General features: G+C 37.5%; 1 protein-coding gene across 3 annotated transcripts in view; it reads right to left on the minus strand.

The window, feature by feature from the left end:
- LOC127448726 (transmembrane protein 131-like) overlaps positions 1-16,343 on the minus strand; it is a 95,296-nt gene extending 78,953 nt beyond the window's left edge. For all 3 annotated transcript variants that reach the window (XM_051711488.1, XM_051711487.1, XM_051711486.1), the window contains exon 1: positions 16,210-16,343. In XM_051711488.1, the coding sequence (XP_051567448.1) occupies positions 16,210-16,330 (121 nt within the window). In that variant the 5' untranslated portion in view covers positions 16,331-16,343. The remainder of the gene's footprint in view (positions 1-16,209) is intronic.
- Positions 16,344-18,788: the final 2,445 nt, after the last annotated feature.

Raw genomic sequence — 18,788 nt, forward strand, 5'->3', positions numbered from 1 at the left:
CATATTTGTGTCTTATGTTTTAGTTATTGATTTCAAAGCAGCTCTCCTGCTGTTGCCATCCTTGTTCAGGGAGAAACTTGAAAATGTCATCGTGCTTGCGGAGGTGTGTATATGGTCCTCTGTTTGTTTATTAATTTTATGTATGTGATAATGAAAAAGTGAAAATAACTGAAAACTGCATTTAGAGTTGTGCCACATTTATACATGAATATTGTGAATATGAATTACTATTCAAGCATATATATTGTGTCTGTTCATAAAGTAAAAAAAAAAAAATAAAACTGACTGAGAGAAATTCTTATGTGTGCTCTGTCATTTACAATGAACCATCATCGCCATATCTAATTGTTCAGCTACCAGAGGTCACTGACTGGAAATCTGTTTACAAGAAGTGGTCAGAACTGAAGGGTTGGAGAGCTGCAGGGTTAGCGGTGTGGATGAAGGGGCTCTTGCTGCATTTTGTTCTTGCTTTGTCTTCAACCTGGCATATCCATCTCACTTAAAGAATACTCTGATATTTCTTCAGCGGTATGTTCCGAAACTTGCTGTGGATGGTGACAAGCCTCTGCCTACCCCTGTGACCAGAGTCATTAACCGCTTATATAACATCTACCAAAAATGTCTCGCCCATTCTGTTGTCCAAAATGTTCTTGGAGAACATTTCACACTTGTACATTTATCCAACACATAGGTCTCGTTCATGCACATGAAGCAAATATTTCAGTAATTTTTTTTTCATACTGTGTGAAATGTGAGGAAGACTGGACTGTCCTCTCACCAGGTGAGGAGGCTGATTACCAGGCACTAGATACATGTGTTGTTGATGACAAATTGTTTGTTAGCACTTGGTATTCCTGCTGAAGAAAAAAACTGCACTATACTGTAACCCTAAAAAGGTGCAGTACATGTATTAATGTAGCCTTTTTTTGTTTTTTGTCCCTAATTTGGAATGCCAGTGTGCTCTTAAGTCCTCGTGGTGGCGTAGTGACTCGCCTCAATCCGGGTGGCGGAGGATGAATCTCAGTTGGCTCGAGTTGTGCGTCTGAGACAGTCAATCCGTGCATCTTATCACGTGGCTTGTTGAGCGTGTTACCGCGGAGACATAGCGCATGTGGTGGCTTCACGCTATTCTCCACGGCATCCACGCACAACGCACCACGCACCCCACCGAGAGCGAGAACCATATTTTAGCGACCACGAGGAGGCTAACCCAACGTGACTACCCACCCTAGCATCCGGGCCAATTGGTTGCTTAGGAAGCCTGACTGGAGTCACTGAACACACCCTGGATTCGAACTTATGACTCCAGATGTTGTAGTCAATGTCTTTACTTGCTGAGCTACCCAGGCCCCAAATGTAGCCTTTTTAATAAGCTATATGTCAAATGACTTCTACTACAATGTCTGTGTTCTTCGCATTTCAACATAACTCTTACAATGATTTAATGTTTGTCATTTAATGCCCATTTTAAATGACTGCTTTATATTGTATTGTATTTAGTGTATTTGCTGTTTAATGTTTGTTATAATACTTATTGATCCACACCTGCTGTTGAGAGATGTGCAAAGTTATGAACTTAATGTAGTTCTTTTTGTAAAAAGAGATTTATAAATAAAATTGAATTTCTGTAAACCTGTGTCAATAAGGTACTTTTTTGCCACCTAAAGGATCAAAATGGCTCTGTCACTGGGGTGGTACCCTAAAGGTACCAAGTTGTACCTTTTAATAAGGTCCATTTTTGTACCTTCTACGTAGAGTGCACGATTGTACCTTAGGGTACAAAATTGCCTCTTAAATGGTACAAAGTTATAAGGTACAAAAAAGGTCACCTTAAAGGTACCACCCCATTGATGGGCACTTGTACCCTAAAAGGTACAGTTTTGTTCTTTTTGTTCTGAGAGTGTATATATACTGTGTGGTGGCCAAAAGTTTGGAATAATGTACAGATTTTGTTCTTATAGAAAGAAATTGGTACTTTTATTCACCAAAGTGGCATTCAACTGATCACTATGAATAGTCAGGACATTAATAACGTGAAAAATTACTATTACAATTTGAAAAAAAAAATTCAGAACTTCTTAAACTACTTCAACGAGTTCTCACGAAAAAATCCTCCACGTGCAGCAATGACAGCTTTGCAGATCCTTGGCATTCTAGCTGTCAGTTTGTCCAGACACTCAGGTGACTTTTCACCCAACGCTTCCTGTAGCACTTGCCATAGATGTGGCTGTCTTGTTGGGCACTTCTCACGCACCTTACAGTCTTGCTGATCCCACAAAAGCTCAATGGGGTTAAGATCCATAACACTCTTTTCCAATTATCTGTTGTGCAATGTCTGTTTCTTTGGCCACTCTAACATTTTCTTTTTGTTTTTCTAGTTCAAAAGTGGCTTTTTCTTTGCAATTCTTCCCATAAGGCCTGCACCCCTGAGTCTTCTCTTTACTGTTGTACATGAAACTGGTGTTGAGCAGGTAGAATTCAATGAAGCTGTCACCTTTGTATGAAACCTTCAGTTTTTTGGCAGTTTCAAGCATTGTATAGCCTTCATTCCTCAAAACATTGACTGATGGGTTTCTAGAGAAAGCTGTTTCTTTTTTGCCATTTTTTACCTAATATTGACCTTAAGACATGCCAGTCTATTGCATATTGTGGCAACTCAAAAACAAACACAAAAACAATGTTCAGCTTCATTTAATGAACCAAATAGCTTTCAACTGTGTTTGATATAATGGCAAGTGATTTTCTAGTACCAATTTAGCATGATTACTCAAGGATAAGGTGTTGGAGTGATGGCTGCTGGAAATGGGGCCTGTCTAGATTTGATCAAAAATGACTTTTCAAATAGTGATGTTGCTGTTTTTCACACCAGTAATGTCCTGACTACACTTTATGATCAGTTGAATGCCACTTTGGTGAACTAAAGTACCAATTTCCTTCTGAAACAGGAAAAAACATTATTCCAAACTTTTGGATGCCAGTGTATATATACACACAGTTGAAGTCAGAAGTTTACATACACCTTAGACAAATACATTTAAATTCAGTTTTTCACAATTCCTGACATTTAATTGTAGAAAACATTCCCTGTCTTAAGTCAGTTAGGATCACTACTTTATTGTATTATCAATAAACAATCATCCATGTGATTATCTACTCAGCAAATCATGTGGCAGCAGTGCATAAAATCATGCAGATACAGGTCAGGAGCTTCAGTTAATGTTCACATCAACCATCAGAATGGGGGAAAAAATGTGATCTCAGTGATTTGGAGCATGGCATGATTGTTGGTGCCAGATGGGCTGGTTTGAGTATTTCTGTAACTGCTGATCTCCTGGGATTTTCACACACAACAGTCTCTAGAATTTACTCCAAATGGTGCCAAAATAAAAAAAACATCCAGTGACGGCAGTTCTGCAGACGGAAACGCCTTGTTGATGAGAGAGGTCAACAGAGAATGGCCAGACTGTTCAAACTGACAAAGTCTACAGTAACTCCGATAACTGCTCTGTACAATTGTGGTGAGAAGAATAGCATCTCAGAATGCTATTCTGAGATGTGAGCTGGGGCTGTTTTGGCAGAACGAGGGGGACCTACACAATATTAGGCAGGTGGTTTTAATGTTGTGGCTGATTGGTGCAACAGACATTTGTACAGATAACTGACATGTCTGAATAAATGAACAAGTGTTTTTATCCTTGCTCTCCCCTTCATTGCTGCTTGACTTTGGCGAAATGAATCCATTTCACTTATTTATAACTTCACAGAAAGAAAAATATACCTGGCTGCAGCTTGCTGAACAGCAGGTCCATCTCAGTCTCTATGGCACACACGCTGGGTCTCAATCGGGCAGTTCAGATGAAAGTCAGTGAGCGTTTTTGTGCGATGCAAAGAGATACAGCAGCTTGCCCGTTTCACTAGCTGTCCTGTGTTTATTATGCCCGAGGCATGCGTCGCGCTCAGTGAATAAGCGTGCACTGCTTCACACAATTAGTTTCTGTGCAAGGATGTGCAGTTGAGTCAAGCAAGTACCTCCTGAAAATGTATATATGTCAATGTTAGTCAGAGAAAGTGGGAAATATCATTGAGGAAGTTTAGCCCATTGTACAAAAGGGCCTGGGTTTGATCCTGGCAGGCAACAGATGCCCTAACCTCGCCCCCACCCTAATCGGAGCATGTAAGGCTGAGTAGTCTGCCAGGAACAACTCGGGACGGGTTTCTCCTATTGCGTTAAGTTTCAGGAAGTAAAAAGAAAAACAGATACTGCACTGTTAATTTTTTTAGCATGTTAAACTAAAAATATTAATCTCAGAAATTAACATGTTACATTTCCCAGGCCTAAAATATATTTATGATGATTTTTTAAATGTTTGTTGTAACGTATCATGTACAATAATTTAAGCGCAATTAACCACAGAAAAATGTGTGATTAGTTAGTTTCACAGGCCTAAAAATAATTCATAGAAACAACAATTTCACTGGCTTTTGCCACATACCACAACGCAACACACTGAAGGTAAATACAATTTTGGTCACAAACATGGCAGCGTGGTCATATCACATCACATGAAACAGGTTAATAAAAGCACCAAACGCGAGATGAATATCATTCATTTGAAAAAAAGTTAGAAAACTTGAAAAATTTAAATGCAGGAAAAACCCTGTGTACTGTATTTAAGCGCTTACATTATATATTGGAAATCCATGGCCAAGTTCTTAAGTCGATGCTTGGTCAAACATATCATGAATGCCAAACAATTCAATGGATTCCAGACAAAAAAAGGATGTGGCTAAGGCATGTTCCTTTTAACAATGGTGTCTGAAAAAAAAAAAACACAATACCTACACAGTGCCTATTGTAAAAGACAATTATGGATGTTGTATTGTAAGGAATGTGTGTCAGACTTAGGTCTGGCCGACAGGATGATGTAATCGGATACAGACGATATCTGACAAATGCCCTGATGTCAATTGCAACAGTCACTGCAGACGATGATCAAAAATATCTATGACAAACCATGGAGCAGAAAAGTTGCAAAATATTACAATGTAGCCCAATAGTTATCATACACTTACATTTTTAGTAGTGGTGTAAATCGGATATTCCATCACGATATGATCTTGAATCGATTCTCTTGGCCTGTAATTCGATATTTGCCGATACTTCAAAGTCTGTCGCAATACGATACGATTCAGAGGCCTGCGATCGATATTCTGATATTATGTGCCTATTTTACACAATCAATTAAAAAAAAAAAGTGCCCTCAAATGCAACCAAAATATAATTTGATTATTTTATTCAGCTCTCTGTATACACATTGGGATATCCACAACAAAATTAGGTACTTCAGATGTTGAAAAATATTATACAGATAAATAATATAAAAAATAAAGTCACACACAAGTGACTTGTTTCCAACTATCTGTGCTATCTGTGGTTTTCTTGGCTACAACTTCCACAGTTGTAATGAAAAATTCTGTTACAGTAAACTGGGATAAATGTTAGTAAGGGTGTTGATGTGTAGATGTGTTAAGTCTTATAACTGATGCTGAAGCTGAGCAAGTGTTTCTCTTTCCCTTATTAGTGCTGTTCAGAATGTCAGTGTTGTCAAGATGTTTCACATGGTTGAACTTCTCCATGGTACTTTAAAAAAGCAAATTCTCATGTAAAATTCAAATGGATCACACGCACAATGATATCGATGGAAGCCCGAATTAATCGCGCATGTAAGCCGCTCTGCGTTTGTGGGGTGCCCGGTTGATGTGCTCGCACAGATCATGTCAATGGAGCTCGCATTTCGTGTGAAGCCCAGTTGAAGCGTGAGCACGCCGCACGGATAGCAGAGCACAATTTGACTTCAAAGACCCCGCATTACAGATAAGGGATGTGCAAGGCTAGTCAACTAAGCAGTACACTGCTCAGTTAATTATTTTCCCCATTAAACTTGTCAATATTTTATTTATTTTACAGGGCTCGACATTAAGCATTGTCATGTGCTTGTCCTCTGGACAAGTAAATTGGTCATTCACTTGTACGAGTAAAAAAGTTACTTGTCCGGAAAGAAAAAAAGACATTTAAGTTACATGCTCATGTCAAAGTTTATGTTGTATATTTTTCTAAAATTATGAGCAATGCCCAACCTAATAGTGTACCTATGCAATCAACTCAATTCTCTGCGACAGAAATATAACTGCACTGGGTAGGGGATGAGGCTATTGTCATTTGATAATTATTTTATGTCACGTATGGTAGTCAAATAAAGGGAAAGCCTCCATCGTCATCATTTACAGCAGGGATGCTCACACTATGGAATGAGATCTACTTTTTCATCATGTTACTGCTGCAAGATCTACCATGTACAATAACAAGGCTCCAGACTGCGACTAAAATGGTCACAAATGCGACCAAAAATAATTGATTGCGACAATTTAAAATCTAGTCGCCACGGTCAACAGTTGGGTTGTCACATGGGGTAACCTCCTCGTGGTCGCTATAATGTGGTTCGCTCTCGGTGGGGCACGTGGCGAGTTGTGCGTAGATTCCGCGGTGGATGGCGTGAAGCCTCCACACACGCTATGTCTCCGCAGTAACATGCTCAACAAGCCACATAAGATTAGGGATGTGCACAATAGTCGAATACTCGAGTATTCGTTCTGCAATAATTTTTCGAAAAGTAAAAATACTATTCGAATTTTGCAAAGCTTTTCTTTGCCGGCCACATACATACATACATATACATATATATATATATACACATACACACACACACACACACACACAGTGAGATGCATGTTAAATCCTGAATACACAAACTAAAACTGGCAGTTTTAACAGAATGAACTGGGTGGCGCTGTTGAGTGTGGACACAAGTTGATCACATTTGATGAGCAAACCGTTCTGTCAGTACGTTTAGATGGATACCAAAAAGCGGGTTATTGCGATGTGGCTTACTGCGAGAAAGCTGAGTTCCTGTTTAAATGTACTGTATAAGCAGTATACTCTTTACTCCCGTAAATGAGCAACTCGACAGAAAGCAGCGTCCCCGTAACAACCTAATCCCTGCGACGCTTCTGTAAACAACAAACATGGCATCTGAGAAAGACAATGCTAGCAGAGGTAAGGGACATTCCATCATTTAAACTGGTGTTTACAAATAAGTATAGTTTACCGAGCACATGGATATGCTTGTTTTTCTCAACAAAAACATGACGATACAATAGAAACATAACTATTTTATGTCGAGCGTTTATATTCGCCCTGTACGTTAATTGCATCAGTCTATTTAATTAGCTGTTTCTTTTTCTTCGCTTTGCGTGAGCTTAAATGCTTTCATTCTATACTTTGTTTAACAACAACAACAAAAAAAACAACACATGACATAATATAAGCTTGTTTTGGATATAATTAGAAGCTTGTTTTTTTTAGTTTTTTTTTTTTTTATAAACTGTGACTAAAAAAAATATTTTACAACGTCTCTCTCATTAATTACCTTCATTTAAATAATGGAATATTTGAGTATTCGCTTTTTATGAGCTTAAATATTAGAATACCAAACTGATGAATGCCCATCCCTACATAAGATGCGCAGGTTGACGGTCTCAGACGCGGAGGCAACTGAGATTCATCCTCCGCCACCGGATTGAGGCAAGTCACTACGCCAGCACGAGGACTTAGAGTGCATTGGGAATTGGGCATTCCAAATTGGGGAGAAAAAGGGGAGAGAAAAAAAAAAATCATCTTGAGACACTTGCTTTCTGTTAAACTGAATTTGTTGCACTGTGTCTAGCCTTTTTTAGCGCAAGAATGCAATCGATCTGAAGTCATCATCAGTGCTTGGCACAAATACACAGTTTTAGCATTCTAATGTGCATTAGGTTTCCATTCCTCATAGGCCTATTTTTTTCTATCCTAGCTATTTTTTTAACTGTTATTGGCTAACTTGTTGGTAACACTTTACAATTAGGTTCCATTTGTTAACCAAACAGCAGTCATATTTTTTAGTAAATCATAGGGTGATGCACATCGCAAAACATACACAACTTTTAAGCGCTTTTATTTCTTACAAAGACTTGGCTTACCTGTTAATAATTTTCAAAAATGTGCTGACTATTATAATACGTTGGGTAACTTTTAGGAATTACGTTTAGAACAGACTATAAATTTTGCTCTTACTGATCCTGCACTGTAAATTATTCAATTGTTCTCAATAAATATGCCTACATTGGCTAGGGGTGTAATGAGTCATTGATCTGCATAGATCATATAACCAATGATGCAATGTCATCGATGCAACGCGTAGCCTAAACGTGTATATCTTTTTAAGATGCACATTTATTTTTAACACTAATGCCAGTCACATCCGTACGCATTTCCGACACGCGATGCAGCAACCTTATGATATTCATCTCGCTATGTGAGCGCTATATATCTCATGTGGGACACGGATATGCGCAGAGTGGTTGAAGCCTGAATTGGCACTCTGGTCTATTTGTGTGTGCCCATCAACAGGGCCGCGAGCTCTGGTGACAGATAGCACCGAGCTGATCACAATCGCAATTAAATTGGGCTTCCCTCGATTTCGTGGCGCATGCAACACATTTGAATTCTGCATGAGAATTTTCTATTTTAAAGCAATATGGAGCAATTCAACCATGTCAAATGGCTAAACAGCCATGATATTCTGAACAGCGATGACGAGGGAAAGAGAAAACACCTGTCCTGCACCCACATCAATAACAAGACTTTTCACATCTTCATACCAACACACCCTTACTCACATTTATCACAGTAAACTTTAACAGAATTTTTCAAGACAACTATGGAAGTTGTAGCCAAGAAAAAACACAGATAGTACATACGCTCCTGTCATGGGTATTTTGCATTAAAATACTTGCTTGACTGTTGCAGAGATGACAAATTCGGTTGCATTTGTGAGATAAAAACAAAAAATGTAATTGTGTAAAATATGCACATCATATCACAATATCGATCGTAGGCCCCGGAATCGAAATCGTACCGTGGCAGAGTTTGAGGTATCAGCAAACATCGGATCACTGTATAAGAGTATCTATATAAGATCGTATCATGATGAAACTTGCGATTTACACCCAAATATTGGCTAATGTTGAATACTATTTATTTTTATTACTTTATACTTGGTGCAGGGGGAGTTGACTATGTAATCAGATATAGCAATATTTTGTTTATAAAAAATATCATGAAAATATATGTTTTATTTTTTTTACATATAACCCAGCCCTAGTCAGACACTTCTCTGATTCAGGCACAAGCCTTTGCAAGTGAGTGGGAGGGAGCCAGATGCTGCTGAATGCGCAAAAACACCACAAGACTCCTCAACTCCTAAACCAACTCTTGCACGTGCACACACACCTGTGATGGACTACTTTAAGCCAAACACACATAGAAATTCACTGCAATAAACTGGAAAGAAACTGAAGCTAAACAATCACAGAACCATTTGCACATAAAAAGAAGTCATGCTTAACTGTAGAGCCTCACAATGCATTGAGTGAGATCTAGGCCTTGAAAGCTAGAACACTACTGTATGTGGTCTTACATACACAACCAGACTCAAGGAATTATGCAACAGCAATCGAGCAACTCTCTATCAACCATTTCCCTTGAACAACAACTCTAAGCATCTGTTGAACAGATAAGCTAAGCTCTTGGAAGTGGGAGATGTACTTCAACATCAGATGCCAAAATCGAAACATTATGATTTCCAAACTTGTTGACCTCTGTACACAAATTCTGTCACCATCAACTGTCATAACTACAGTTTTGTGCTTTGTGAATATACTATCACTGAACTTTTGTCGAGACATAAGACATTAAAGGAATAGTTCACCCAAAAATGAAAATTCTCTCATCATTTATTCACCCTCATGCCATCCAAGGTCTTTCTTCAGCAGAACACAAATGAAGATTTTAAGAATATTTCAGCTCTGTTGGTCCTTAAAATGCAAGTGAATAGGAATTTTTGAAGCACCAAAAAGTACATATAGCCATCCATAAAAGTAATCCATATGATTCCAGTGGTTTAATGAATGTCTTCTGAAGTGAAACGCTGGGTGTGTGTAAGAAACGGATCAATAATTAAAACTTTTTTTACTACAAATTTTCACTTCCGGCCAGCTTGAGCTCGAGTTCTGTACGTTGACGAGGGTGGAGATCAAACTGCCTCTCACATGACGTAAGTGCGTAAGCCTCCTATGCATAGATATTCATATGTAGATCCCTTATTAGCGCCGTTTCTATGGACCGTGGTACTTTTTCGACACAAAATGAGTTTATGCAAAGGTCTGAGCAAGGAGCTCAGTCTGAGGCATCTCCTCCACTCACTCACTTGCATTCAAACAGCTCTCCTTGTTCTCCGTTCCAAGATGCAGCCGCAGTTGACGTTTTCAAACCAGCCAAAAATGAGGCATCTGTGTGATTCTCTATGATCCTCTGTTGTAAAAACACTGCACTTCCATTTTTATTTTTATTTTTTTGTATTTCACATCAGTTCTTGATCTTGAAATATGATTTTTGAATTGAGAATCGTTTGTGATGGTCAATAATCGTTATACACTGTTAAAAAAACTAATGATACCGATTCAGCAAATCAGTATACAATATTTTAGAGTATATAAATATTAAATTAGTTACATGTGCGATTTAAATGAGACATGCGCTGCTTCATTTTCTAGTGCATCCTGGAGTGTGCGCTCACAGCTCTCCCTTCAGACGCGCGCTGCCCTCTTCCATCACCCTTCACGAGATCACACCTGCTCTTCGTTCCATCCGTAACTCACTGAAACTTCTGAGCAGCTTTCCAAGTCTTTCAAGCACCTTATATCTGATATCTCCTCTGAATGGCCTCTATCTCATGAGCAAATGACAGCTTGCAATAGCATTCTTGTCACGAGTCAAACGTACTCAAACCTTTTGACACAGCCGCCAACTTGCTGTGTGGCTAATACATGGTCTGAAATTAAGGGGAGCTTGAGGCAAAAATGGCATTTAAAAATCATAAAAATGCTCCCAAAATGTAAAATGTGGAAGCAGAAAATGCCCTCGTAGTGAATTCTTCTGGTTTTTATTTGTAACCTCTGATATAGTTGATGTAATTTTTTGGGTAAGACATTTTCAGACTTAAGAATTTGTATTAATTAATTGATTAAATTTACATTTTGACAAAAACAGATGAGAAAGTTTGTTTTAAATTGTAAGAAAAAATGAATCCCTCATAAAAGGTAAAAAATAGTGGTCGACCAATATGGGTTTTTTTTTAATGGATGATGCCGATATCCGGAGAGCAGGATGGCCGATAGGCCGATACAATGGACAACACAATTTAATATAGAAAGTAACATAAAATTAAGCACTATATTTACTCAATTTCACACAAACCTTTAACTTTGTAAAAAAGAATCTAAAAAAATAATATTGTATTTTAAAATAGTAGATAGCGGTTTCTTCTGATTTCTGTTTAGTCACAAAATTTTTGTAATTTATTTGCACAAAGAAATTGTTAACATATTAGTAAGAAGGAAATAACAGTACGCAAGTTTTAAACCAGTGGAGCAGCAGCTCCAGCTCCACTTATTCCACAAAGAGAGTGCTTCTGCATTTACTTATTTGGTATTTTTGCATTATCATTCACTCATAATTTGAGATCTACATCACCTGAAGCTGTTTGGAAAGTTTAGAGTGCATCTGGACTGTGAGCTGTGTAATTCTTCCTCTCCTCAGTCAGGCGCGAACTGTAGTGCCGCTCTCATGCATCATTATTATAGTTTAATGTGATCTCATGTTACATAAAAAATGAGATAAAATGACTATTTGACAACGAAAATTTTTGTTGACAATTTTTTTTTTTTTTTTTTTGTCGACGTTGACTAATCGTTTCAGCCCTACAGTGGAACAGTCAAAAACACTTTAAACCACAGTAAAACCCATTGAAGAGACTGGACGTCTATCCCTCAAAGTCTTGTTGTCAGTCCTGGCAAAAATTTAAGATGGCGCTACTGGAAATTAGGTCTATTGATTCACCACTGACAGGTGTGGCAAAAAGTTCATTTTGCACCTTGCTGATATGGCACATATTTTTTACATAGCCAAATTTCTTTCAAGAAACAGGGATATAAACTTCTGTTCTGTTACAGGGCTCCAGACTAAAAAAATGACGTAGGAGCCACTGGCTCCTAAACTGAAACATTAAGGAGCCAAACGGCTGTTTTTAGTCGCCAAATCACAGAATTGTTCGATTTAGATTGCCGTTCAGAAATGATAATTACATAAAAGTTTGCATATAGTAGTTTGTCTTCTTGAGCATCAATGAATGTTTGCACCTTGTGTAACAGTTCTGTACAAGTCCCTCAATAGTCCTAAGTGTCAAAAGCTGGATCTCAATATATATATATATATATATATATATATATATATATATATATATATATATATATATATATATATATATATATATATAACACACACACACACACACACACACACACACACACACACACACTACTGTGCAGACGTCTTAGGCGTATTATATTTTTCACAAAAATAATTTTTTCACGATTTGTCTTAAAACGGTTATTTTATATATTCTGCCTTTAGTTTATCAGTAGGAAATATCAATTTTAGATTTCAACATTGCCTTTCCAAAAAGAACTGAATTGAAGAAGAACAAGAAGTCCTACAACAGATGTTATGGCCTCCACAGAGCCCGGATCCCAACATCATTGACTCAGTCTAGGATTACATGAAGAGACAGAAACAACTGAGACAGCCAAACAGATAGAAGAACTGTGGCAATTCTCCAAGACACTTGGAACACCCTATCTGCCAACAACCAAGAAAAACTGTTTCCAGGTGTACCTAGGAGAACCGGTGCTTTATTAAAGGCAAAGGTGGCCACACCAAATATTGATTTAGTTCTTTTTTATGTTGACTGGACTTTTTATGACGTTAATTGATAATGAAAAATTACTTTTGAAGACATCCTCATTATGCAAATTTTTTTTACAAGTGCCTAAAACTTTTTTGCACAGTATTCTATATATATATATATATAAAATATATAAATATTTAATTTTTTTTTTTTTAAATATTGACAGTAAAGTCTTTCTTTACCGTTACCGGATGGCCCAGAAACAGAGACTACAAGAGTGCAAAATGAAAGAAATTCCAGATGCAGTTTATTGTGATACTCCAATCCCAATCAATAATTAACAGAAGGAGAAAAAAAGTGGTAAACAATACGGGACTTTTAATTATAAAGTAGCCCAAAATACACTTGGGACTCTTATTTTGAAATGTCTGCACACCAAGATGTGAGGACATTGATGGCTGATTCGCTGAGAAAGTAAATCTGATTCAAACTGCTAACCTGAGCTCCTGAGTTCAAACCCTCAGTTCTTTTCGGGTGATTCATGAAAAAGATCCGGTTCAAAAGAGTCATTTATTCACGACTCTCTTGCGCTGGGTTTGTTGTCGTGTGTGGTGCAGCGAGCTCGTCATCACAACAGAACGGGCGAATAGCGGTGCGAGACACACTGGTGGTGCGCGCTCTAAAGATGTATTCAATAACACACAAGATAATATCTGACGAAACCTCATATGAACTAGGCAAAAACACAAGAATGTGAAAGTGAAAAAACGTGCAGTGCAGTAACTGAGACAACTTATATATGAAACATTAGCAAAACATTTGTGTAAATACACATGTAAATTGTACCATTAAACTGGATAGGACAATTTATGCAAGAATGGTTTTTAATAACGATTTAAACAAAAAAGGTTTGTTCTACTCGTCATGAATAAGGCCAATTGACTACATTTTCATTAACCTGTGTTTTTATATATATATATTAGTTTCAAACTTCAGTCTAGTAGTTTTTACTCAGAACACAATAAATGCTCCCGACAAATGATTGTATGCCATAAAATATTAAAAATCCTTACAGAATATTTCTTGACTTGATACTCTTATAAAATTTTCCACACAAACTTTACAAAATAATTTAAATTTAAAGAGCAATGCTTCAGTCTGTCTCTGCAACATTCAAGGGATTGAATGCACTGCTTCTATATTTTATGATTATAAAATTGACATTGTAATGCATTTACATTGAAATGCGTTTATATTTTTGAATGCGGCGCCGCGAGTACTGTTCGCCCAAGTCACAAAAATTGGAGTGTGCACCGCCGCACGAAGCCAAAAGCCAAAGCCGCAATGACGTAATTTTTGCCACGAACAAGCGGCAACGTCGAGTATAAACCAAGCTTATGGGAGAGTAAATGATGAGAGAATTTTCATTTTTGGGTGAACTATTCCTAAGCACACCAAATACTTGAATTGATCTGATTCATTTTTGCCACACCTGTCTTGGTGAATCAAACCTTATTCATAGTAGCACCATCTTTAATTTTTGACAAGAATGACACAGAGTCTGTGAGTGACAGACCTCTCTTCATTGGGTTTTCCTGTGGTTAAAAGTTGTTTTTTTTAATACCATGTGTTCAGTGGGTAACTTCAGTCAATATAACTGAGTTGTAACAGTAAATGAAACAGTAGGAACACTTAACTCTCACAAAAGAACCTCCCAATGAACACCAACCCATCTGCTCAAGCCTATGTGTGGTCTCTTTAAAACTATTATGTCCATTTAGGACTTTCACAGAGAAAGAAGTGAAAAATAGGTCTGTTACTCGCTGTAATTTGACTCAGACCACAAGTGTTTCTCATTGACAAACCTTATATTTTTTTATTTGTTTCTTTGTTTGCCATCTATATAAGGTGCCGATAGTTCTTCGATATGATGCGTATACATTTCTGACAACAAATAAACTATCACCATGTAACTAATGTGCATCTAAGCCATAAAAGAACCTTTACATTGCTCCACTGTCCAGGCAAAAGAGGCAGAGTAATCCAGGGATTATGGAGAAGAGAAACATGCTGGGTGTGACGGGAAAAGATCACATCCTCTCACTGATCAACGGAGCTCAAGCACTCACATACACAGATTAGACAAAACCACTGCAACCTTCACTTAACACAACACATGCTCAATATTAAGTGTGCAGATCTTTCTCTTTATGTGCTGTTAGCCCCTTAGTTGTCCATTTCCATACAAGTACAGTCACTTCAGTACAGGCAATGAACAAGTCAAGGAACAAAAACAAAATTAAAAAAGCTGGTTGCAGCTCTGGTATTTACTAGGATTTCTGCCCTGTCAAATGTGTTGATTAGTATTTCACACAAGCAAAGGTAACTATTCCTGCACTTTTCAATTTTGTACCAGTGGCATGTCTAAGCTCTAAGGATCTATATATATATACACATTTTGTTTCAAGAAGCAGAATACTTAAAAGGCACCAACAGACAGTTCATTTCAAGTAAAAGTTGTCTGCAAAAAAAAAAAAATAATAAAAAAAAAAAACAAGTAACAAACAAGTTCTCTGCATTCATCACTGTAAAATACTTGCATGAACTTGCAGTATGTTATGACCCCCTCCCTCCCTTTAGTTGACATGTCACTGACAGACTGGGCCTCAGATGTCTCTCACATTAACACTTTACTTTCAGCCTTTCATTGGTATACACAGACAACATTGTTTTAATAAAAGGTCTGAAAACTCATGATAGTCAAATTAAGGTCATTCCATACTAAATCCTCATGTAGCCAAAACAGCCTTAAGACACGAGATAGTTTTCAAAGGAGAGTGAACATACATTAAAACGGATATTATAAAGGTGGAAAGCTACCCTAAATGGTAGGGACAGGTTTGAGATCTGTAACACACTGGCTGTTGTTTTATTTTGGTTTTGAGAGTTAGAGTAATTTCAGACAGGTTGAGTGTGTTAGCTAATGTAATATGACTAAGCCTGTTAGCTTTAATACTCAAACTCAACTCATGTCTCTGAATGCCAACATTCGGCACGTTACACTTCCATGAAAATGAAAATAATAATGGCAGACACTGCTTCTATAACCTATTCAGACATGTGAATTTAACATTGTCAATGAGTCTTGACTAAATATTTATTGTGTTCTCTGAAGCGCTAAGGCTCCATGCTAACAGTTATTAGCTTGCAGTGAAGCAGCGGCGCGCGCACGCGCACACATACACACAATCCAAATACACTCAGCAAAACAGCCCTTTACCAAACATAACACGCTTTATGGGCTTACCTTGTTTGTTCGCCTGTGCTATGTTAATAAATGCAATAAATAAAAGGCGCATAATTCCGACGCACGTTGATTTTGTTCGGGTTGGACGTGAGGAACTCTGTGCTGTGTCCTTGCTCGCCATCCTGCTGCTTCTGTATCTATCTACTAGTTGACTGTGCACGCGTCGTGGGCGCGCGAATATAAACAGCGCTCGTGAGAGACACCCAGCGGATGTGAGAGGCTCTACAACATCTCCAACAGTCACTATTTCACACTTTTAAAACTATTACTAAAGATTGATTACTAAAGATTGATGAAGGAAAACCTGCGTTTCTTCATGTATTGCCTCATCGAACCGTATATGTATGTTTGTCTATGTAAATTGCACTTCCTTGCCATTCTTTTGTGAGATATGCTTCTTATTTTAAGGGTATTTGACTTTTTGAAAGTATTTCGAAGTTTGGAATGAAATGTGCAATTCAAAATTTTAGTTGACCAACAGAACTGAAATGGGCAATAAAGAGTCTTTCCACCTTTAGAATGAACATAAAAATAGCCAACCCCATCCAAGAGCATCATGCACATCAGCCTGCATGCACTGTGAAAGTACAACACATGCAAACCAGCATACAAAACCAGTTGCATTTATTCAGCCTCTTTTTCTGACCGATTTAAAGGTCGTGTGTTAGTTATTCAGATTCTAATCTAATCTCTTTAGCTTGAGCATACTTATAAAACAGTCCTACATATGCAGTGTATCCTTGCAGCTAATAATTTATTTGTTTGGAAAACTCATAATAATGTTTCATGGATGAACAGCTATTTGTTAAAGGTGCAATATGTAATATATTTACTGTACTAAAGCATACAAATATCATAATATTTTATCAGAGATTTTAAGAAACATGCTAAGTTGAAATACTGGCTTCTCCGAAATCAATGCTACAGTCAGTATATTCTACTTTTAAATGACTGTTCTGGGCCGGAATTTCTGTTTGTGTTTTGGCCTGTGTGATCCCGCCCACTGCCCATTTCCCAATAGTATTTCGACACCCCGGGTTGCCAGATATTAAACAAATTAGCGGGCAAACACAGCGAGCTGCAGCCATGGAAGCCAGCATTATATCTAGCTAACATTGACAGAGTTATAAAAAATCCACATGAGCTAGTTATAATTTTCAAACAATAAAAACATTGCAAACGTATACATTAGCTGATCAATTTACAGTGAAAGTCTCGTCGCTTGCCATTGTCAGTTTGCTCGTTCCTGTTGTGTGTCCTCAACCTGGCAACCTGCGTGAGCTTCGAGTCTGGAGGGGACGGGGGAGACAACTCTCTCCAATATTTAGAATTTGGACTGCATTACCCATTTTAAACGCTTTATGTCATTGTTACATACTGCTCCTTTAACCAACCCAGATTGCACATGTACATCTATAAGATGTCTGTTTAAGAGTTTCATCTGGAAAGCCTTGCATAATTAACATATACTAAACATCTTCAAAAGATCAGATTTACAAACACTCTAAATCATAAACGTCTCAAGGGCATCTGCTGAATGTCTTATTGACATCCGAGTGAAAATGTCTTATAGATGCATTGCAGATGAGCAAACACTTACAAAAATACGTCTTCCAGATGTAAACTACACAACACACATATCAAATTGACATCTGCAATGTATCAATCATGTGTGCTATCAGGGAAACCTTTATATTCAGACACACAGCAATGGACTGCTTTGATGTTTGTTTGTTCATTTGTTCGTTTGTTTGTTTGTTTGTTTGTTATGAACAATCTATAATCTTTCATTAAGCACATACACTGAGTAGCCAATTTACAATTATAATTACAGCAGATGTCATTATCTGTATTCTTAAAGCAGTACTGTTAAAGCAATATGTAAAGCAATACTGTGTATCAGCATTTGTTTCCTGTTTAAAATGTAAAACATAAATTTTCTCATCCCAGTATACTTGCCTACACACACACGCACACACACACATACCGGAGGTGATGATTGTGATCATGTGGCCACTATGTTTGCATTATCTAAGACAGAAAAGCTATTGTCCAGCCCCATATGGTCATCGTTATATTTTTCCCTATTAAAATATTTATTGTAGGCTTGTGAAGTTATCTGCATCGGCAAACAGGTACCAAGTCACACTTGTTGCATGTGTGATTTGATTACTGAATGTGTCGTTTTGCACTTCAACATAGTACTGTCAACAGTGGTCACCACATGTCAGCAATTAAAAAGATTTTGATCTCTATATGCAAAATCAAAGAAAAAAATAACTTGGCAGACAGGAATAATTCTTATGAGCTCAGGCAAGTCATACAAATGATCACCTCCCTTTTACTGTAATCTATTCATCATAACAGACACGTTACTAGTTACTAAGCAAATTTTTGGTCTGCCCTCATGGTCAACTCCAAATTGTGATGTTCTGCCTTTTTTATATTCTCTAGGCACACCTGTTACAAGAAATGTTTAATTTGTTTAAAGACAAACCTTGTAAAATACATATTAAATTACAGTAATACAGGCTTGAAGAGCCTTAATTTCAGTTCAACAATCTTGTTGTGTTCTAAAT

Source organism: Myxocyprinus asiaticus, chromosome 12 (genome assembly GCF_019703515.2).
Source record: "Myxocyprinus asiaticus isolate MX2 ecotype Aquarium Trade chromosome 12, UBuf_Myxa_2, whole genome shotgun sequence".
NCBI classification, from domain to species: Eukaryota; Metazoa; Chordata; class Actinopteri; order Cypriniformes; family Catostomidae; genus Myxocyprinus; species Myxocyprinus asiaticus.